At 41.2% G+C, this 24,404-nt stretch overlaps 1 protein-coding gene across 6 annotated transcripts in view; it reads right to left on the bottom strand.

Annotated features, from left to right (window-relative positions):
* LOC132385167 (uncharacterized) overlaps nucleotides 1-24,404 on the bottom strand; it is a 72,451-nt gene continuing 48,047 nt past the window's right edge. For 2 of the 6 annotated variants that reach the window (XM_059957002.1, XM_059957003.1), the window contains exons 11-13: nucleotides 4,029-4,152; nucleotides 1,185-1,286; nucleotides 1-904 (exon numbers count right to left, since the gene is read on the bottom strand). In XM_059957002.1, coding sequence (XP_059812985.1) covers nucleotides 400-904; nucleotides 1,185-1,286; nucleotides 4,029-4,152 — 731 coding nt within the window. In that variant the 3' untranslated portion in view covers nucleotides 1-399. Of the gene's footprint in view, nucleotides 905-1,184; nucleotides 1,287-4,028; nucleotides 4,153-23,491; nucleotides 23,722-24,404 lie in introns of those variants that run through there. The other 4 variants (XM_059957004.1, XR_009509102.1, XR_009509103.1 and 1 more) reach the window with 4 other exon arrangements.

The raw sequence follows: 24,404 nt of genomic DNA, 5'->3' as shown, positions 1-24,404 counted from the left end.
TTTTTATTAGTAGCTTACAAATAAAAGCATTTGAAGGGCTTTTAATGACTACAAGCAAAGACGTGGCATTTTGTGTTCCAAAGCAATTCCACATTTCTGGGTAACAATTTAGCTAAGTACTTTTGCTGTTTAACGGTTGTGGATGGGAGTTTGGCAAAGCCGAGGACACACACTGAAGATTCTGCTGATTGATGTTTGTACTTTGTGACAATTCTGATTTGTGTTTCCTCCACATTTTTTGTTGCCTTCTTTACAGGGACCACTTGTTTCAATCTACTGGTTGACGTTGCTGCTAAGAGATATGATTCCGGATTTTATTTGGTGCTATCAACATTTGTGAGGCTGGCCTTCAGTTAGTTCTCTGATGTACAGAACCACCTTATATGTGGTGAATCTAACTTATTTTGCACAACCCTTCTGGGCTACTTCAATTGCCAGTTGGCTCACCCTGCTCATGCTATCTTTGATCAGCGGGATCATCTTACTGACTAGTTCTTGGGAGACTTGGTCAAATGCGTTGCGCGTCTCCTCATCATTGCCAGTCATGTGCTGGATGTTCACATTTCCAATACTTTTCAGTTGTACTCGCTCAGTGGACGGACTCAGCACATCTCTGACGTCCTTCGTGCTTTCCAGCCTGGGCTTAAGAACCTTGCTGTAGGGGGTTAATAACTGCCCCCATCGGTTGATGCTGAGTCTTTCAATGCTGGGTGTCAGACTTTGAGTAATTTCTTCAACGTCCTTGCTGATCTTTTGATGCATGCCATCAATGGCAGCTGAGAGCTTCTCACTCATGTTGCTCAGGTGCTCTGTGACCTGCTGTTGGATGGCCTCTCTTCTCTCTGACATCTCAGTTTCAATGTTGCCTGTGATGGGAGTCAGGCCGGGATTAGCCATTGTGGGGCTGAAAGAATCAACAAGAAAAGGAGATGAACTTGAAAGGCGGATATCCAAAAAGACAGATTGCATGAAAGTTTCCTGGCAACTCGATGCTTGGCAAAGACTCAGAACAAAATGGAGAGTGATATAATAGATAAGGAAAGAAACCCAAACACCTTCCATAGTTAGTGCCTTTGTTAGGCATTTGGTAATAGCACAAAGTAACAGAAAATAAGAGCTGTAATAAGTCACTTGGCTCTTCAAGACAAGCCCAAAATTCAATTTGGTCATGGCTGATTGCTTACCTCAATACAATATTCCTGCTCTTTTCTTGGTTCCCTGGAAACCTTTCATATCTAGAACGTATCTCCTTCTTAAATATGAGGGGTGATTGATATGTCCATGGCCTAAGGTAGGAGGAGTCAATTTTAGAAAATTTAGAACATTTATTTTTCAACATAGTTCCTTCCTACATTTACACACTTAGTCCAGCAGTCATGGAGCATACGGATCTTGGACCTTCAGAAAGTGTTCACAGTAGGGGTGATTGTTAAGATTGTGACTTAAGGTAGAAGGAGATGAGTTATACAGCTCTCGTTACATGCACATGCAGTTCAACTCTTTGAGTGATTACACAGAAAGTTTGAAGTCAATAACTCATCAGTTAATAACTCATCAGGGGTGATTGATAGGTTCGTGGCCTAAGGTAGAAGGGGATGAGTTATTAGCTTCAAACGTTCTGCATGATCATTCAAAGAGTTGACCTGCATGTGCATGTAACGAGAGCTGTATAACACATCTCCTTCTACCTTAGGCCACAAATGTATCAATCACCCCTGCTGTGGACACTTTCTGGAGGTCCAAGATCCGTATGTTCCACGACCACTGGACTAACTGTATAAATGTAGGAGGGGACTATGTTGAAAAATAAATGGGCTGGGTTTTCTAAAATTGACTCCTTCTACCTTAGGCTACAAACATATCAAACACCCCTCGTATATTCACCTCTATAATATAGACTCAGTGACTCGGTCTCCACTGCCTTCTGAGTACAGAATTCCACAAATTCACCTATCTCTAAGCAAAAAATTTCTCCTCATCTCAGTCCTTAATGTCAGCATATGACTGAGACATCAATCCTACCCAATTCCCTCCCCTACCCAATTCAACCCTCAAGCCTCAGAAACATCCTTTTTGCATTCAGTTTGTTAAGACATGTTATAATTTTGCCAGTTTCAGTAAAACCCTTTTTCATTCTTCTAGATTCCAGAAAATATAATCGACCAAATTTCTCCTCAGGCGATAGTCCTGCCATCTTGGGAACCCATTCAGTGAACCTTAGCTATAGACTCCAGTACTCAGTATATAGTTTCATAGGTAAGGAAATTAAAATTGCACATAATGTTCCCAAATGTAATTTTGCCAAAACCTTGTATAGCTACAGCAAAACATCCTCGTTCCTGTACTCGAAAAACTTTAGTAATGAAGGCCGATATAGCATTTGCTGTCTTTACTGCTTGCTACACTTGCATGTTGGTTTCTAATGACTGGTGTACAAGAAAAATTAGGTTCCATTGTGCACCAATACTTCCAAGCTCTCACTATTTAAATAAAAATTGCCTTTGAGGTTTTTGCAACAGATATAATTTCTTCACACTGCATCTACCATGTATTTGCCCATTCCACTTGTTAAAATTGGCTTGAAACCCCTTTGCATCCTCCTCATAACTCACAATCTCACTCAGTTCCATGTTGTTGACAGACTCAGACATATTACATTCAGTTCCACATCCAAATCATGAACATATTGTATACAGTTGAGGCCCAGTCACTGGTCCCTGTAGAGGCACCTCTGTTTTCCACCTTCTGTCAAATCATTATCAATCGATGCTTGTTTATTACCCCCAGTCCCAGGTGATTTAATCTTGCACAGTAGCCACTTACATGGGACTTTATCAGAGGCTTTAAGAAAATCCAAACACACCACATCCACTGGTTCTCCCTTGTCTACTTCACTAGTAGAGGCCTCAAAAACTCCAGGAGGTTTATCATACCCTTTCATAAATGCAGTGATGATATTGCTTAATCCTAACTGGGTTGTCTAGAGCAAGAGATCAGTGTCAGGATACAAGGTAAAGCATTAGGACAGAGATGAAGAGTATTTTCTTCTCTTAGGACATAGTGAATTTGTGGAATTCACTACCATAGACAGCTGTAGCGGTTAAATACTGAATATACTTTCTGAAGGAGACAGATAAATTTCTGCACATAATAGGCAACAGTGGATGTGGGAAGATAGGAGAACTATAGTATTCAGATAGGGGTAGTATAGAACAGCAGATAAGATTCAAATATGACCTTCTTCATCTAACACCCATTACAATTTGAATTCCAATTCCCATTTTGACATGCCTATCCTTAGCCCTCTTTACTGCCAAGATGAGACCAAACATGGTTTGGAGGAATAACATCTGACTGGGCAGCCCCCAACCTAATGGCATGAACATCAATTTCTCAAACTTCTGGTAATTTCTTCCCTCACCATCCTTCTTTCTTTTTCCATTTCCTGATCTGGTTACACTCTTCTCCTCACCTGCCCATCACCTCCCTCTGTTTCTTCTCCTCTTTTCTTTTCTTCCAATGGTCCACTGCCCACTCAGATTAGATTCCTTCTTCTTCAGTTCTTTACCTCTTCCGCCTATCCATTCCAAGCTTCTTACTTCATCTTTCCATCCCCATCCACCTATCTTTCCCATCATCTGGTGTCACCTATCACCTGCTTGTACTCCTTCCCATTCCCCCTCCTTCTCATCCTGGTTTCTTCCCCTTTCCTTTCCAGTTGTGTTAGAGGGTTTCAGTGCAAACTGTTGACTGTTTATTCCCTTCCATAGATGCTGCCTGACTTGTTGAGTTCCTCCAGCATTTTGTGTGTGTTATCCATTACCCCTTGTTTAGCTTCTGTCTGACTACCATGTGCAGCTCATCAGCTTCCACTCAACAACCCTGGCACTGGTTCAGTTCATCAATTTTCTGCTGATCAGCAGATGTGCCAACTTTTTTCGTTATTTTACTAAATGCAAAATTTTGTCATTTCAAATCACCTCACAGGAGCTCAGCCTATAATAACACCCCTCATGCCAGGTACTCACATGTGTCGTCGGTTAACCTTCAAGCCCTGCAGCTGGTCCACACCATCCTTGGCATCGTTGTCCAATTGGCTGATGCTGTCTCTCAAGACATTTTGAAACTGATCACTATTGTCAGCCCATGCGCCTTCAGGGTGAAGGAAATGGAAGGAATAGAGAAAGAACACACGAGAAAGGTTGAATGAGTGTACAGTTTACTTCACTGAGAAGTGGGTTCTAGTTATTCAAGAAGTGACCTGGTGACTTCATAGAGCCAGGGCCCTCTACATTACAAGGTGGGGCATTCTACATTCAATGGTGAGGCACCATTGTGACTTGCTCTGCAGGGTTCCAAACAATTTTCTGTCACGGCAATTGGACAGTCACAGGAATATTGTTTGTTGGTAGTGTGAGAGAGGCAGTTTTTGTGGACTCCAAGACAAAATGATTCACCTTCAGTGAAAATGTTAAGCACATAATATTATATTGACCATCTACTGTATAGCTGCCTGCTTAATAGCAGTCAGTTGTATACCTCACTGTTATTTACTTAAAGAGCAGAAATTGAGGTAAGAGTATAATAATAGCAGCATAATGGGGTCCACATGATTCACAATTGGAGACAGGGAGATGGGAACAGAGTGATGGATCATAGTGGAGATAACACACTGAGAGCGGGTCAGAGACAGAGTGATATTAAGAGTGTGTTGTAGGCAAATGGGACAGGGTTATGCGATGGGTTGATAGGCATGGGAGTATAAGGAAAGGAAGATGAAAAGAACAAGAGGGACAGGGCAATGAAGACAGAGTGATCAGAGTGATGGCTTTGTAACGTAAGCCTACCTAGATCAGGTACCATATCAAATAATCAGAGGAAAATAATGTATACCAACCTGAGAGTGTGAGGAGGATTGAAATCACAGTTGATGACTTGATCATCATGGTGGATGTTTCAAGCTATGAACAATCCGAATGGAAATGAAAACCTGAGTTCCACTCATATTTAACCTCTAAAACTCCAACCAGATTTTATTCGGTGTCTTTGTAGGTTCAGACTAGAGTTATTCATTAACACTTTGATGTTTTTGACCCTGTTAATGAGAACTTGCTGATCTTTCAGTGCAATTCCATCAAGGTTTGAATTGGTATCAGCATCAGTAACAAAGTCACTGGAGGGAAAACAACCAAACCTGTCCTAATGTTCTTTAGTAGAATGAATTGCAGATCCACACAGGATCCCAAAAGACAAAACTTTCACTCATTTACACACACTGTAGAATTCAATGGACCAAACTTCTTCCCATTCACATACGTTACAGAATTTCAACGGACCAAATACTTCCCATGACACAAAATCTACAGAATTTTGTTACTGTTATTGAGGCAAAACACTCCCATTTTGACCATATTTTGAAAGCTCTCCTGTGCACAGTCCAACTGATCAAATGATGTTGCTCTTCAATAGCAAAACCTCTTGTTTTCAAAAACAAATCCATTGTATTTTAGAGGGAAACCTTCTTTTGACTGACTGACTTGTTAAAGGTACAGTATCCTGAAAGAACCTTCTGTCCATCATTTTTCATGTCCGAGGGACAATAACATAAATTGAGGTGGAAGCCCACAACACTAAATCTACTTACCTTACAAACAACCTGAGTCTATACCAGCGGGAACAGCAGAACGCTCACAGAATTTGGTTAGCCCTGAAGTCCACTGTAACTAGTGCCTACAAAAAAAATGTTTGGCTTCTCCACCTGAAATCACTAAGTCTTGATTTATCAAAACTACCGGGGGATCCAGGATTAAACCAAACATAAATGCAAATTATTTTTGGACTGGAAACATTGTCAAGAAAAGGAGCAGATAAACAATTTCTTTGGCAGTGAAAGCTGAAGTTCAACATATGGTAGGTGGAAAAGCATAGGGAGATCAGGAACTCACCAATAACTGCAACAGGCCTGGATTCTTCAGTGTTGTCAAAACATCTGTGACCCCAACACCAAAGGAGCCTAGCTTGCTGAGAGACAATATCAGAGGTTTGCCTAACAACTGGCTATACTTCATTAGAAGTTTGAAGAGATTTGGCATGTCACTAAAGGCTCTAGCAAATTTCTACAGATAAACCATGGAGAGCATTCTGACTAGTTGCATCACAGAGGTTTGCAGAGTGTTGTAGACTCAGCCAACTCCGTCTCGGGCACAAGCCTCCTCACCGTCAAAGACATCTTAAAAAGGTGGTGCCTCAATAAGATAGCACCCATTACTAATAGACTCTCACCATCTCGGACATGTCCTCTTCTCATTACTAGCAACAAGGAGGAGGTACAGGAGCCTGCAGATGCACACTCAATATTTTAGGAACAGCCTCTTCCCTTCTGCCATTAGATTTCTCATGGGTTCATGAACTCATGAACACTACCTCACTAGTCCATTCTTGCACTATTTATTTACATTATTTCTTATTGTAACTTAGTTTTTTTAATGTCTTGCACTGAAATGCTTCCACAAAACAACAAATTTCACAACATCAATTAGTAATAATAAACCTGATTCTGATTTTAACTGGGAAGCAGACAGTGCTTATTGTAGAAGGCACTTCAAAGGCCCCTTCAATGGATTCTCTGTCTGATGTGTGTTCTAGACTGCTTGACCCACCACAAGTGCCACCCATCCAATAAAAAACACCGGAGCCTTGGGGAAAACAAAATACTTGGTGAAGTATTATAACACGCTTTGGTCACAGTGTATTCTTAACACCCTCACCCAGGAAGAGAAGAGCATGTTAGAGGATCTTACAAATGATGTTCCTGTGACCTTCTTGAAGAAAGGAGACAGGTCTGACTGTGATATCTACTGAGGTCTCTCCCTGCTCTTGCCAGAAGGAAAGTCATTGCTGGGATCCTTCCCAATGATCTGCTTCTGACAGATAGACAGACATACTTTATTGATCCCGAGGGAAATTGGGTTTCGTTACAGCTGCACCAACCAAGAATAGTGTAGAAATATAGCAATATAAAACCATAAATAATTAAATAATAATAAGTTAAGCATGCCAAGTGGAAATTAGTTCAGGACCAGCCTATTGGCTCAGGGTGTCTGACACTCCAAGGGAGGAGTTTTAAAGTTTGATGGCCACAGGCAGGAATGACTTCCTATGACACTCAGTGTTACATCTCTGTGGAATGAGTCTCTGGCTGAATGTACTCCTGAGGCTCTGTATCACATCTTGGACCCTCACCCTGAATCATATATATATATAAGATATAGGAGCTGAATCGGACCAGTTGGCCCATTGTATCTGCTCTGTCATTTCATCACGGCTGATCCATTTCCCTCTCAGCCCCAATCTCCTGCCTTTTCCCTCTAAGCCTTCATGCCCTGACTAATCAAGAATCTATCAACCTCTGCTTTAAATATACCCAATGCCTTGGCCTCCACAGCTACCTGTAGAAACAATTCCATGGATTCACCACTCACTACATATCAACTACAAAAGAGAGCCAGTCTCCACACATTGGACTGAGGCTGATATTGAGATATCAGCAATTCACTACAAATGTGTTTTCCTCATTATGGCTCCAATTCTTCCTCTGGGGCAAGAACTGTCAAAATTCCCCTTTTCCCACTGCACTTAAAGTAAACAGCCTCCACTTTAGGTTATTATGCAAGAGTACTGTATTAGTGAGTGAGAAATCATGATGCAAAGTGGCCTATTGGAGTGCAGCTGATACACTCAGGCTGGTACAGATAAACAGCTATTGGTTAATTAGATCAACCAAATAGACAGTAGAATCAATTGTGATTTATTCTGAAAAGACAAATGGGGAAAAGAATGATTGACTGAGTTATAGTGTTTATACTGTCAACTATATGGACCTTTGAGCAGGTCCAGCTTAGCAGTATAGTCCATGAAATCCCAGCCTTTGAATTAGAAGCTCTGTTATAGCAAAAGGTTACCAGAAGACAAAGGAAATGTTTCAAAGGTTTTCTCAGAGTTTCCATGACAAAAATGTAACACCCTCAGCATGGGAATCTCTGCTAATCACCACTCAAAATGGAGACTGCGCTTCTAGGGTGGTGCTGAGAACCTTCAGCCACTTGAGCATGTGGAGATCCAGAGAGCAAAGCAAAAGGAAGACATCGCCTTCTGTAGAGCACCTGGCCCATCAGAGTCCTCCTCACAGAGCCTGCAGAACCTAGTTAAACACTCCAGAACTCAATGAATTAGAGGGAAAGCAACTTATCCTTGACCTGAGAGAATGCCAAAGAAAAAAGATCATGACTCATAACCTAACTTGATTCTTCCATGGTAGTGTGAAGGATTCATTGATGGTCTAGTCTGGATTGAAAATTTAAACTTATGTCCTTTTACTTACTTGGGTGAAATCAAGAAATTCCATGACATGAGATGAGGAATCCACTGCCCTGGAAGTACATAGCAATTGTTGTGCATGAATCACACTGCATTCCTTATGTGGTGGCCTGCTGAAGGTAATGCCCTTATTAACCAGTCTGCTCATCTTCCTGAACCACTGGTTAAGCAAAGTCATGTACCCTATATCATAGAACATAAACAGTACAACCCTTTTCTCACTGGTACCATCAGGTAGGGGGTACAGAAGCCTGAAGGCACACACTCAGCAATTCAGGTATAACTTCTTCCCCTCTGTCATCCGATTCCTAAATGGACACTGAACCCTTGGACACCTCACTTTTCTATAATAGACAGTATTTCTGTTTTTTGCATTATTTTTAATCTATTCAATATACATATACTGTAATTGATTTACTTATCTATTTATTATTTTTTAAATTTTATTTATTTTTCTCTGCTAGATTATTTATTGCATTGAACTGCTGCTGCTCAGTTAACAAATTTCACGTCACATGCCAATGATAATAAACCTGATTCTGATTTTTGGCTTTCTTTTATATATATTCGTACACACACTCATTATATATATAGTATTTTATAGCATATTTTATGTATTGCAATGTTCTGCTGCCACAAGACAGTAAATTTCATGACATAGGCCAGTGTAGACTGGTGATATTAAACCTGAAAATAAGGAATTCTGAGTAGGGAAGAAATGGGAACACACTTACACAGACAGTGACTCTCACAAAGAAAATGCCCAGAGAAAGAAACACAGAAGAGTCAAAGCTTCTCAGACAGAAACACAAATAAACTCTTACAAATATGAATACATACATACACACTCAAATACACACACACACAGATAGAGAAACAGAGTCACAGACAGACTGACAGACACAAACCCCCACCCTCCCCCATACACACATATCCACATTACACGCACACTCACACACTTGGGGGAGTAATCTGTTGTTTAAAGTCCAATGTTGTGTTCACAAGACCTTGACTGTTAATTAACCAAAAACAACATGTGTTGTGCATGCCTATTGAGCTGGAAATTTGAAGGCAGAATCAAAATTTGCATCCTGGAACAGAATGGTTCATTTTATCACTCTCATAGTGAGTTAAATGAATCTTGCCATAGCATAATTGATATATGGTCAATAATTAGAACATTTTGATCACAAATTGTCCATGTTAATTACAGCAGAGTTTTCAAATCAATCTTACAGGAGTTAACCAAAGAAACTCACAGTACCTTTAGATGTGTTTAAAGGATGAGAAAGATACAGAAGATTTCACACAGAGCTACTTTTCTTTCTTCACTCAGTCTGCCTATCGTTGTTAATGCAGAGTGACTGTTCCAGGGACACCCAAATGGATGTGCTTTAAATGCTAGCCTAGTTCATAATGACTTCTGTCCCTACAAGACAGGGTTAAATTCCAACAGGATCACTGGTGGAATATTATGGTTGACCCAAACCCAACTTTAGGCTTCTGATCACTGCCTTAACAAAATTCAGCTTTAATTGGACCTTCCTGTTCTGAATGATTTAGTTCTGTGGTGCTACAGATGAAGATACTTTAAGGGACCACAGTCAAAATAGTTTCTATTTCTTAACTGATTCATCATCACATCTCCCAGGGTGTCAATCAGTGAAACCTTCTTAATCTTGTTTGGCAGTTGAGGGGTGACCCATGTTACTTCAGCACCAGAGAAGGAGCTTGGCAAATATTTCCTCTCCCACCCCCCACCACTCTTCCTTGCCCCTTATTAATCCTGTTTGGCAGTTGAAGGGTGAGCTATGACATTTCTGTGCCAGGATAGGAACATGGCAAATATAAACAACTTTATTTGTTTGAGATACAACACAGAATAGGGCCTTCTGGCACCACCCAGCAATCCCTCAGTTTAATCCGAGCCTAATCATAGGACAACTTACAATGACCAATTAACCTACCAACCGGTACATCTTTGGATAAAGGGAGGAAACACATGCAGTCATGGGGAGAACATACAAACTCTTTACAGACAGTGGTGGAATTGAACCTGGGTTGCAGTTACTGTAAGGTACTGTAATCACTACAATATCATGAGGATATAAAGTCAATTCTAACCTTGTCAGATCCTTAATGAAAAGCCAAGGCAAATGGTGAAAGTACTCATCAAGCCAAGCAGCATCTGTGACCAGTTCTGATGAAAGACCATCAACATGGAACGTGAACTTAATTTTTGTCCCTACCGTCCCCGTACTTCTGGCATTTTCTGTTTGTTTCACACATCAAAAATACTTTGTTGGACACACAAAGCAAGTCTTAGGTAATGGTGATCTTGTGTAATCTTAAAAGGGCCACTCCTGGAGGACTGCACATAAAAAGTCTCCACATCAGTAGACGAGATGTCGTCTTTACCAGGATGGTGCATGGAATGAAGTAACATAAATTTTACTTACTGTATTCAACACAGATGGAGGCTTTTCAGTCATTCTGGTCTATACTAGCTCCCAGCAGAAGAATCTCATCAATTCCATTCTTTTCTCATACTATTTCTCTACAACCTATTCGCTCTCACATACACGTAACTTCCCCCTTTTGATTCCTTTCCCCCTGGACTGTACTAAGGAGCAAATTACAGTAGCCAATTTGCAACCAGCACATCTTTGGAATTTAGCAGGAAACCGGAACATCTGGGGGGGGGGGGGGGTAGTCCATGCAGTTACAGGGAGAACATGCAAAAGCCACATAGACAGCATTCAAAGTCAGGATGAAACCCAGTTCTCTGGGTTTTTGAGAGAATAATGTAACTACAACATAACTATGGCAAGGAACTTGATGCAGGCTGTGATGGCAATTATGAAAGAAGTTAAGATACATTAATATACTAATACAAGTGTTGGTTTCTAAGGCTGTCATAGCCGGGGTTACTGGTGCCTTAAAACCAGTCACTGATGGAGCTCATCAGTCAATAACTCACTCTGAGACGTAAAGGCGAGATATCGGCTTTTATTGACTGGAAGAAGGAACAAGCAGTGAGTGACCACCATACTACATCCTGGAGACTGAGAGGCCGGGCTCAGGCCTCAATCGCCTTTGTGCCGGGGTCTGTGGGAGGAGCCACAGGAGCAGTCAGCAGGGGACGTGTCCAGACAGGTATATGTAGTTCACCACACATGGTTGGCAGCTCATCTAGGAGAAGGAAAACTCTGATTTCAAACCTCCGCTGCCTTGCGACTATACCCACTCATGGGGAAGGCTTTGGGAATAAACCACAAGGAAAAATCTGGAGCAGGAGTACCCAGGCTCCAGATTCAACTACATAAGTTGAATTCAATGCTGACTGACAACTCCCGCAATGCCACCGGTGCCAAACTGTATTGGTCTCTGTTGTTCCTTTGGATTCATCACCAGTGTGGAGAGGTGGAACTTGCTGCCTGGGCAACAGCTTGTTCTCCATATCGTACTGCCCTGGCTTGTGTATTTACTTTGATGTAGACAGCTCGAACATAACATCCATGGTCGACCGTGACCAACAGAGGGCCTTACAGCAGTGAAGGAGATTCACAGAGCAACAATCTAATACATTGGCACAATACTTCCACCAACCTGAGATTGCTGGTTGTCTAGCCCTGTGCCCTCTTTCTTCCAGCATGGTTCTGAGCTCTGTCTTCGCAGCACTTGGGCATATTACGGTATAACTCAGGGATTGTCTCAGCTCAAGTAACCACAGATAACTTTGATAAGTAATTGGTAAGTAGATGCAGAAGTCTGATAAGGCATTGAAATTTCTGAATGTTTTTGACAGTCTAAATAAGAGGCTATTTCCACTTACAGAAGAGTTAGTAATCAGAGAACATGAGGAGCAAATTGTCACACAAACTGGAGGTTCACGTGGGAGCAATGTTTCTTTATCCTGAGTTGATAGAATGTTCAGGTTCTAAGATTGGTGGGATCAGATTCCAAAAGAAAATAGAGGAACATAGGAATGGCAGGTTCCTGGCCAATGGGAAAAACATCAGTTGTTCAGTTTTTCTAAAAGGGTGGCAAGGTATGGCTTCATTCTGTGCTTCATCAATCTCATATTCTAAAGGGGCACAAAATGACCTTGGCCTTTCAAAACAGTCAGAAACCACTTTTTCCACAGAGTGAAAATCTGAAATTCTTGCATCCAAGTGAGGACACTGAGGGTCAATTGCAGCTTTCGACGTTGAGGGAAGTCCACCTAATTGGGTGCTGCAGGATGTGGAGCGAGGGGAGGTAATTTGGAATCTGCTACAGGCCAGATTACATGTAACCAGAGGGTAGAAGAGGTTTAGCTGGGCGAGTACCTCTTCCACATGTGTCTTGTCATGTGAAACCATCTACCAGGATGAGAGTTTTAAAGAGGTTTAAAACCCAAGCACACCGAGTTCTTCCTGAGAAATGCTCATAGAATGCTCATTGCCAACTGAAGTGAAGCCAACAGTGAAAAGCAGAGCTTGCCTGCCTCCTGGAGGAGGAGCAGCTGCATTACACCTCTAATTCCGAGGTTTTACAGTCTATAGTTATTCTATTCAAAGTCTTCTTCCTTCTTACTTATTTAGAGATACAGAATGCTAACCGATCTTTTCGGCCAAACGTGCCCATGCTGCCCAACTACACCCATGTGACCAATTAATCTATTAATTTTTAATTGGGCTTTTGGATTGTGGGAGGAAACCAGAGCACCTGGAGGAAACCCACAGGGGCACAGGGAGAATGTGTAAATTCCTTACAGAAAGTGGCGGGAATTGAACCTGGAATCGGTGGCACTGTAGTAGTGTTAAGCTAACTGCTGTGCCACACTCGGCAGTCTCTTTGGTTCAAGGATGACTTGCTTCTGTTCCATTTCCAAATGGTGGACAATGTGTGTGAATTCTTTGAAAGAAGAGTGGCATTGTACATCACCTAAGCAAAAACACGACAGGGTGGGGTCTGAGTCCAATTGCAAGGCCAAGAGGCTAGCATGACACAGCATGGATGGAAAGAGTGTCGGCTGGCTCCTTGCATGCTTGTGGTCAGGATAAAAGGAACTCAGGGCACAGGCTTCAGGATCAGCACAGCCCCCACCTCCACCCCTCTTTGTTTCAGTTCTTTCCACTAATTCAGTACTAAACTTAAGTACAATGTTTCCTGTAGGATACTGAGGGAAGGTAGTTAAGTTAGTGAGCCTGTTTTTGAAAGAAATTTTAGGCAGAGGCCCTATCTGTCCTTGAAGATGGGTGTAACAATCTGTGGCACCACTCAAAGAGCAGGGTTGTCACTGTTGTCTTAACCAATGTTTATTTTGCAACTAACAGCACAGTTTTTTGTGAAAACACCGATGTTTTCTCCTAAAGCTACTGTTTCCTGCTCAGGTTCAGTTCCATGGATGACAGGTCCTAGTGTCCCTATACAGTAGTAAGTGTCCTTTCTTTATAGTTAAACATTCATTTCATTAACAGTGGCTACAATTTCTACTAGCTTGTTACAATTTGGCAACTAGCCAAGGCTTTTCATAATGACATCGTCCAACTCTGCGACCCTTAGCCTCAAATTTCTTTCTACTTGGGTATTTATCTAAGTTGTACAATCATACTAGATCACCTAGGTACATAAATTCTTTAATTTACAAAGTAACTTTCCTGTTGTGTATTTATAGCCAAAATACCTAATGTTTCTCTGACTCTGACTAACACAGTTTACAATATTTGAGCAACACACACACAAGATACTGGAGAAACTCAACAGATCAGAGAGCATCTATGGGAATGAATAAACAGTGAACCATTCGTGCCAAGACCCATCTTCAGGACTGGAAAGGAAGGGGGAATATACCAGAATAAAAAGGAGGAGGGAGAGGCGAAGTAGTACAAGCTAGAAGGTGATAGGTGAAGCCAGGTGGGTGGGGGAGGAGGAATGAAGTAAGAAGCTGCAAAGTGATAGGTGGAAAAGGCAAAGGAGTGAAGAAGAAGGAGTCTGATAGGAGAAGAGACTGGAAAATGCGACAAAGGGAAGGAGGGGCAGCATCAGGGAGAGGTGATAAGCAGGTAGAGAAGAGGTAAGAGGCCAGAGTTGTGAATAGAAGAAGAGAAAACAGGGAGGAGAAAAAAAATTACCGGAAGAAGAAATCGATGTTTATGACATCAGGTTGGAGGCTATCTATACGGAACCTGAGTGTCACCTCATTGTAGCAGAAGAGGAGGCCATGGACTGATATATCAGAACAGGAATGGGGATAGGAATTAAAATGGTTGTCTACCAGGAAATTTTCCTCTTTTTACAGATGGAGTGGAGATGCTTGAATAAAGTGGTCCCCCAACTTATGGTGGGTTACACCAATGTAAATGAGGCTGCATCAGGAGCACCAGATACAGTAAATGACCTCAACAGATTTACAGATGAAGTGTGCCTCACCTAGAAGGACTGTAGGGGCCCTAAATGGATGTGAAGGAGGAGGTGAATGGGCAGGTGTTACAAAACTTGACTAACTTTTAAGTCTAAATCTCACCTTCCCTGCTCCTTAAATTTCCCCATTTTCATTCCTTTGTCAGCATACATTTCTCAATTCTATCTTTACCGCTCTGTCAGCTCATTGCTTGCTCCCAATTCCAATTCATTCCTTATTTCCACTTCATTCCTCCTTCCACATCATTTCCTGCCTTGTTTTTCAGTCATTCTCAACATCCAGTTTACTCCTTGCTTCCTAATCATTCTGTATTCTTAATATTCCAGCTCATTCCCTCTTCTTTTTCTCCCAGCTTATTCTCTGCTGTCAGTTCATTCCTTCATTCCTTTCCCTTACTTTCCAAATGCATTTCCTGTTTGTACTTGATCCCTGGCTCTTTCACATTCTGCTAAATTTCCAAAAACATTAAAATTATGAGACATGAAACATTACCAAACACTCCTATCAAACACTAATCTATTGGGAAACATCATAAACTGATCAAATTACATCCGCCATGACTTGTTTGAAGCTCTTTGATTGGTCACCCATTCCTTCAGAATATTTCTGATATAATTAGTTAAGCATTATGTGGATATCCTTGAAAATACCCAACTCTCAAATTCATTGCAATTGCCAATGCAATCATTTTAGGTCATCGTTACAGTATGTGACTTACTCTATGTCACTGACATGGGTCTTAACCAACTCCACGATTTTTGCCACACTAACATGTTACAATCCATATTAGGTTTTTAATGCTGTTCCCTCATTGTCTCTGAATGGAATTGCGTACTGAGCTTTTTGAGAGTCAATCACATTACATTGAGTCACATATGGGGCAATGCCAGGTAAGGACAGTAAATTCCCTCCTCAGAAGAACATTAGTGAACCCAATAGGTTTTCACAAGAGTACTCCAACCTCTGCCTAACTCAAACAGCTGAGGTATTAGGCAGGGAGTAGATGATGTGCAAAATCATACAGACCCTCATCCTTGGATGACTGTGAACTCATATATTGTGGATCATCTCGTAAAACCACATTTCTTTGCCAAATGCAGAATTAATTTTACAAGAATGGGTTTCTTTCAACAAAGGTGATCATTTGAAGTCATTTCAATGTGACATAAGAGTTATTAAAGTCAAGAGTTTCTTATATTTTTAAATAGTAGAACTTCAGGACTGTTCCTGATCTTGGTGTCACTTGGTGACTTCACACATCACTCCAATACATCAGTCCTTACATCCACAATTACCTTGCCTCACTCACCAAGATCTCTTACTGGCAAAGAATTGCTTGGATGGCATTAACTCTGAATTTTATTCAGTTAATTATACAAAGAACAAATTCTTAAAAAGATAATGTAACCCTTTCCTAAACTGGTGTATATCTTGTACTGAAATCAGAGGTCGGTAAAATTGTAACCTAGAGCAAATATTGTTCAAGTAAAGTGCAAACTTTCATGACCTCAGGTAGCAGCCCTTACCTTTAAACTGATGATCCCAGTGCTAATTTATCATCTGCATAAAGTCCAAGGATAAATGTACTGTTTTGTGCAAAAACTTTAAAGACAAAGTTCATCAGAAACCTAAAGCCAACCCATCACCTGATGATTCAGTGATGTACTGACCTCTGTTCAGAATGATGGGGATTTTCTCACTGTTCTTTCTGGGGTCCAGATTATGAGGTTCTCAACTGACTTCCCTCAATCTGAAAACCACAGTGACAGAAAGGACAATACTGGGTTTCATAGGATTACCGTATTCCATCCTGATCTTTCTGTTTCTTAGTCCCACCAAGTCTCAGTTGGTGAAGTTTGAGGATTGTAAGCTTTTTGGGTTTACTTAGTTCCCTGAGCTGGGGGAACCTTGGTCCCCAGATGAACGAATGCTTGAAATCAGTTGAAATGTTACTAACTAGGGTCTCGACTTTGATCTGTGGTCTTTGAGGGATGGTGTCACTATGAGTGGTGAATTCAGGGCTTGAGATCCATGGGAAGTAATTTTGATAATCTTAAAATAAATATTTCCAGTGTGCTTTAGGTTGCTCTAATATTGTCCCCCAAAAAGCTGAGATTCAAACTCTCCTTCCTTCCTTTCCATTCTGAGATCCTGGTATTTGCAATTCAGTCAGCGTGACCAGGAAAATCCCAGGTCTGATCACTCGGTCTGATCAAGCTAGAACAAATAGCGGTGTGTGTGGGTGGATGAGGAGTTTGAAGAGCAGATGAGGAGTAAGTCTCCATTATGAAATACTGTATCAATCTCAAATAACCACCAGCACATACTGGGATAACTTTACCAAACTCACTGAGTAAGGTGGGGGTCATTCACACTCCTGATTTGTGCTTTGAAGATGATAGACCTCCAACAACCACAACCATCACCCCATGATAAGTAAAATTTCTCCCCCCACGCCTTGTTTGGCACATCAGGTGGCAACTTTGCCATTTGTCTATTTTACGAGGTCGAGTTGCTAGCTTGACACTCAACCCAGCACAGATGGAAACCGTGCAAGGAGTCGGTTGGATTTGAACCAGTGACCATTTCCTCATCCCCAGTCCTGATGAAGGGTCTCGGCCTGAAATATCAACTGTTTATTCCCATCCATAGATGCTTCCTGACCTGCTGAGCTCCTCCAGCACATTGTGTGTATTGCTCTAGATTTCGTGCATCTGCAGAGTTTCTTGTGTCTATCGATACCTGGTTAATTTTTCACATTATTGAGTAATTAGCAGTGTTGTAACTGTGTGCAATCTGTTTGGTTAGAACTACAGCTACTTCTGGACTGCAAATGTTTAGTAGTATGGATGGAATATTACCCAGTTCCATAGTCTATGCAATATGTACTGATCTTGTTATTATGTGAAATGTACTGAAGTGACTGAAGACCTGCTTCTATGTTGGTGGGGTGCCAGGAGGAAATTATGACCTTTATGACATTTCTTGCTGAAAATGGTTGTGAATATTTCAGCACTTTAGCATTCACATGGTGAACTCTGCTTTCTTAAGAATGAGGATATTCTTGTAGTATCCTCTGCCCATTAGCTGTTTGACTGTCTATCAGTATTCACAACTTAGTGTGGTACCATTACAGAGCTCTGATCTGATCCAATGGTTCCAGATCATTTAGCTCTGCCTATCACATGTTTTCACTCTTCAGTATGCTGTGTTGCAGCTCCACCAGGCTAGCACCTCACCATTTATTGCATGCTTATTGCTGTCTTATCCCGTCCTACCACACTCTTCACTGAACTAAAATTGTTCCTCTATCTCAAAAATGAAACACCAACCCCTTTCCTCTTCTTGTTACTACCATCAGGGAGGAGGCTCAGGAGCCTGAAGACACATACTCAATGATTCACAAACAGCTTCTTCCCTCTCACATCAGAGTTCTGAACAGTTTATGAACTCATTAACACTACTTCATTATTCCTTATTTATTTTGTAAATTATAGTAGTTTCAGGTTTCTAAGATTGTCATAGCCAGGGTGGTAGTGGAGATAAGCTCCCACTACCTATGAAGTGCTCCAAATAGCATGTGACTCTAACAGCCTCTGACAACAAAGTCCAACTCTTAGCCTTCCCATGTGGCTTAGCTACTAGGCCCATCAAAATTGTTTCTACTGACAAGAGAAGGGGTAAAGGCGGACCACTGGCCCCCCAAAACCAGTTGCTTTGGACAGGTGGGGCTCGTCACCCTTGGACGGCAGCACACCTAGGAGAAGGGAAACTCTGATTTTAAACCTCCGCTGCCTTGCGGCCGGACCCCCCCACCCCCATGAGAAAGGCTTCAGGAGTAAACCCCAAGGAAGAAATCTGGAGCCAGGGTCCCTAAGGCTGTTTGATGTTGTTTACAACTTCACTCTGGCAACCTCTGCAACGACACTGGTGCCAAGCTGTATCGGCATTTGCCCTTCCCTTGGACTACATCAGTGACGTGGAGAGCGGAGACCCACTGCATGGGCAACAGCCGGTTCTTCAAATCTTCCCACCCAGACTTGTGCCCTGGAGAGGACACAGTCCACCAGAGGCACAAACCCATCATCCCCTGGGATCAATGGCTGCCTACCAGATCGTAGTTTTATGTTTATGTTTGTGATTTTTTTTTATCTGACTTGACAGTAAAAGTAGAGCAAGAGAATGCCAGGCCATGAAGTTATATATATTCTGTTGTGTAAAGTATGTTTCCAATGCTGTTGATAATCACAATACCTTATGGATGAGCAGCACCTCTTTTATAAAGTGGATACACTCCAAGACATCACTACTATTCATTCCCCTTAATTCCTTAGTTTTTATGAGCTTTTCCATAGCTGAGAAATATTTATTTGATATGAAATCTACCAGTTCCACACTCTCACCGCCCTCTGAGTTCAGGTTGTATAACTAGGGATGATTCAAAATGCATATTCTGTGCTGGGTTCAAGGTGAAGATTCAGAGACGGGTTGATGCTTTTTTCAAGTGCTGGTTTCAAGGTAGTTCTCTGGTGCTGGAAGAAGTTTTATGAAGGAATTAGTCAAGAATACTGTATTTACCCATGGTGGTTTTGAGTTTTTATCCAAGAATGTGTTCAGAACGGCTCTCTAGTGATAGGTTTAGACCAGCTACTCACTAATTGCCTCAGGGAATTTATTGAGGGATGGCCTCAGAGTTTTTCATGGTTTAATGTGCTTATTCAGGGATGGATACAGAGGAATTACCCAGGGCTGAGTACAGTTACTAAGCCAAGAATGATTTCAGTATGTTTGCTTACTAGTGGGTTTGAGGAGCTTCTATTGGTGGGATCAGGATGTTCAGAAAGAGATGTACTCTGGTATCAAACCCAGGGATGGTTTTAAGGTGTCTAACCATTGGTTCAAGTTGTTTCCCCAAGGTTCAGGTTTCATGCAGGGTTGGATTCAAGTTGCATATCCAGTTATGGGATTAGCACTGTTACGCTGACATGGTTTTAAGTTGTTTGATAGATTTAGGTAGCTGCCAGGTGATGGATTCAATGTGTTTATCTATTAATGGGCTTGGGTTACAATGAACATTCAGGGTGCTTGTACAATAGTGAGATCCAAATGTGCACCCAGCAATGAGTTCAGAATGTTTGCCCAGGGATCGGTTCCGACAGTTAGTGTTCTGCATATTTATTCAGGATAGTTCCAGTGTTTACCCAAAGATGGGTGCGGGGCTAACTTCAAGAAGTATATTCAGTGATAAGTTTATGGTACTTACCCAAAGGCTTGGGTGACATTCTGGAAGTTTATCCACTGAAGGGTTCAGATTGCTCTTTAAGGGACAGCTTCAGGATGAGACTGGAGAGCTGAAGGGTAGAGGATTAAGACTGAAGGAGTGAGAGTAAAATCGGGATCAGAGCTGGGGAGCATGTGTGCAGTGGAGGAGTAGAGGCAGCAAAGTTTGTTGGAGATGACAAACTATAGGGAGTACAGTTAAGGGGTTGGGGTCATTGGTTGGAATTGGGTGGAGGTATGTTGGGAGACGTTGGGATACAGGTAAATTGGGGGATCGCTTTGTCAAGCACCTCTGCACCATCTGCCACAAGCAGGACTTCCCGGTGGCCAGGTCTGTCTTCCTCCCCTTTCTCCTATGGCCCATTCTTCTCTCCTATCAGATTCCTTCCTTTCTACCCCTTGACCTTTCTCACCCACCTATCACCTTCCAACTAGCCTCTTTCCCCTCTCCCCACCTTTTTATTCAGGCATTTCCCCCACTTTCCTCTCGGTCCTGCTGAAGGGTCTTGGCCCGAAACTTTGACTGTTCACTCTTTTCCATAGATGCTGCCTGGCCTGCAGAGTCCCTCCAGTGTTTTGTGTGCGTTGCTTTGGATTTCCAGCATCTGCAGATTTTCTCGTGTTTTTAATATTCTATGTATCTTGCTGCTCACTCAACATGATGCTATGATTTTAAGACTATATGTTTTAGGCATTTCCATTTAATAATTGCCCCTAGGACAAAGAGGACCAAGGTGTCCTGCAGGACTCCAAAAGGAGTGTTTAAAGGAGCAGGATGCCTCCTGAAATGAATATTGTTTCAAAGCTATAATCTACAGTTGGTATAATTGACCAGAATTTGTTAAAACATAATTTGTGGATAATTTTCAATCATAGACCACTGAAAAAAACAGGATGCAGCAAATTAACTTAACCAAATTAACTGGCAAGAGAGTTTTTTAGAGTAGTACAACATGAGCATTGTTAGATCCAAATAAAAAATACCATGCTATGCAGTGCATTTTGAATAATAACTGGTTGGGTACAAAAATCCTTATTCATAGCTGCCATTTTCAATTATCTTAAATCTGTGCTCTAGCTAACTTCGTTACTTCTATATTTATCCCTCAATTTAAAAGCTCAATACTCATCTTCAGTAGGTCTCTTCAGCATAAATCAATGGTGTTTTAGTGTTAAAGTTAAAAATGGTGACCATAAAATAAAAAAATATATCATATCACATTTGGAATTCTAATAAAGCATCCACTGGATTAAACAAAGGAACATGCACCAAAGACATGTCAGAGGGCAGATGAGCTCTCAGCAAGTCATTTACCATATAGTTTTGGAGAGGAAGTGAACTCCACCAGGCCAATCAGTGTTAAGTATCATTATGATATAAAGCATAACAACTAACCTTAAAATGGGTTGGTTGAGACCTGCATGAAAATTTGCCAAATGCGCAATAGAGGAGGGTTGTTGCAGCATTTGTCACAGTGACCTTGAGACTGACTACATTGTCCTTCCATGGTCACTACATTTAAATGCTTGGAAATGTCTATCCAGCATTCTGAACGTTCCTTCACCCAGTAAACGGCAGCTCACCACCATTTTCTCAAGAATGATTAGGGATGGGCAATAAATAGTGGCCTTGCCAGTGATGCTCCTTTGTAAAAATTATGAAGAAGATTTTCTTTGTTCCACAAATCATTGATAAAATTCTAAATTAAATATGGATGGATCAAAGCCTTGAAAACCTGGATTGGTCCCTGGTTATCAAGAGACCATTTTGAAAGTCTATTGTCCTTTCTGTGAAAAAGAGTTTCCTTTTTTCATTCTCAAATGGCTGCTTTTTAATTTCTAGAATATCCCTGATTGCTCTATTTGTTTTGAAATATTGATACAAAAAAGAAGGTATCAAGGTTATGCAATCAAGGTAATTCAACACAACCTTGTATCCATAATGACAGCAGCAATTTGGACATGTATTGATTCAAAAGTCAAGACACCCAGCATGTCAAATCAGCAGAAATGCCAGAGGACTTTCAAAATTCTTGGCCTAAATGCTACTGTTGACAAACCCATGACACAAGAGCAAATGTCTATTGATCATTAGTCAACAAAACTTATCTTAACCCGAGCATCCTTATCAAGCGATGTATAAATACATATATACCCGACAACTTGCTTCACAGAAGCTGAACCTCAGACAATTTCAGGTAAGAGCTATTCTTTTTTCCTTTATGGGCCAGGCTGACAATTTCTATTTGAACCACGAGACATGGCTCAACATTTTTATTCCATTTGTTCACTTAAAAATAGAGAAGTGTAAACTACAGGAATTGTTTCTGGCTATTCTTTATAAATGGAAACTTAGGTGCATTTAGGATGTATATTAAAAGGAAGAGGGGAGTGAGAGCAGCAGAGAGAACAGGGAGACATGTTCAGATAGAAAGTCTACACTAACCTCTGGGCTTTAAAAATTGGCTCCCCAAAACTATTTTCGATAGCTCCTAAAAGGTGATATTTGCTAACGCCAGTTGAAAAAGTGTTCTTCAGCTCTCTCGTAGATTGCCCCAATGTTTAGCAAATTTCTTGCTGATGCCTGCACTTAAAAGACATTCAGTAAGAGCTCATTGTCCAGCCCGAGAGCACACAACACTCAATAGCAATCCTGTAGCTACTAGAGACTCACCAGAGATTTCTGACTTGTGAATTAGGTTTACTGGTCGAGGATTTTGAAAAGCTGGTGGAATGTTCTCCAGAAGGAGTTGATGTTGAGGGTTTTGGCCACAGAAACTCGGGCTGTCAACACCAGATTTAATCCTGGAGCAAATAATTTCCCTCTGAAAAGCAGGGCTCCCTTCTAATACAAGGATTTCTCCAGAGCTACAGAAACTGCTCCGGGCAACTCTCTACATAAGAATATGCAGCCACTAGAAGCCGATTGTCTGGCAAATTCTGCAATGCAAACACATGCCTGTGTCCACTGCACACATGCTTTTGTGGGCTAGTGCATAAGTAGATTAAGTCTGATCTAATGGAGTAGAAAGTGACAAAGTCTCCAAGTATACCTCTGAAGTCGGGAAGAAGTTTCTTTACATGTCCATGTCACCAGTATAGACGAGTGCCATACCTTGACCATTCAAATCAGGTTTGGTTGCAGCAAAATGTTTGAAGGAATATGGCAGAGTCAATCTTCAGTGTGAGCAGTGTGCATAGTAGTATACAGCAGGTTTACAAGTGATTGGCCCTTTAACAAGCATTCCTTCTGAGCTTTCAGCATTAGTAAAATCTGGTTCTTTTCTAGGTCATTGTTCACAATAACTTGGTCGAAAATTTCACAGGAGACAAATTTTAAGCATTGCTCTTCTGCTAACAGAATCAGATTTATTATCACTGAATTATAAGACTTAAAAATTTTTGTTTTGTGACAGCAGTAGTGCAAAGATATAAAATTACAAGATAAATCAATAATGCAAAAAAAGGAGTAATGAGGTAGTGTCATGGGTTTATGGACCATTCAAAAATCTCATGGTGGAGGGGGAGACACTGTTTGTGAATCATTGAGTGTGGGTCTTCAAGCTCCTGTACCTCCACTTGGTTGGTCGTAATGAGAAGAGGGCATGATCCAGATGGTGAGGGTCCTTAGTGAAAGTACTTGAAATGTATGGTTCCTGTTATAGGGAACACAATAGTCCTTTTCAGTATGACATTACGATTCATGGCATGATAGTTATGCAATTAGATTTAGTGATGTTGATCAAATCTCTGGTGATAACAGGCTTGCACTTTTTCTAAAGTAGTTCCATGGATCTTTTACTGAGGAAAAAGGGCTTCTCATTTTAAATTCTTACAATACAGCTGTGCAGCAATCCCTCAGTATGCCAGTTCGACCATCAGCCTAGACTTCTGTGGGCAATCTCTGATTCAAGGCAAAAGTATAATAAACTATGCCATGGAAAACATTTACCTACATTTTAATATACCATCTTGCTCTCTCTAACTATTTTGACTGTAATAGTTGGATGCATGCTGTCTCTCGCTCTCAGGTCCCACTTCCTTGTTGTAACTTTATAATTATTTTACAGTCAATGAAATTTACTACTTTTGTTTGAATTAAATCTAATTACAGCTAAACCCCAGCATTCTAGACCAGGGGTTCCTAACCTGGGGTCCACGGACCTTTTGGTTAATGGTAGGGGTACATGGCATAAAAAAGGTTGGGAACCCCTGCATTAGAGAAACAATTCTAGTATTTTCTGAGGAAATTTCAATTAGCTGATCCTAGCTGATTAGCCAGTGTTGACGATGTAACTGACCTCAAGCCAGCTTGTGGAAGCAAGCAATCAGCCAGAAT

The sequence above is a fragment of the Hypanus sabinus genome, chromosome X2, assembly GCF_030144855.1.
Source record: "Hypanus sabinus isolate sHypSab1 chromosome X2, sHypSab1.hap1, whole genome shotgun sequence".
NCBI classification, from domain to species: domain Eukaryota; kingdom Metazoa; phylum Chordata; class Chondrichthyes; order Myliobatiformes; family Dasyatidae; genus Hypanus; species Hypanus sabinus.
Note: the sequence above shows the minus strand (reverse complement) of the source record. Positions and strands in the feature narration are given on the sequence as shown.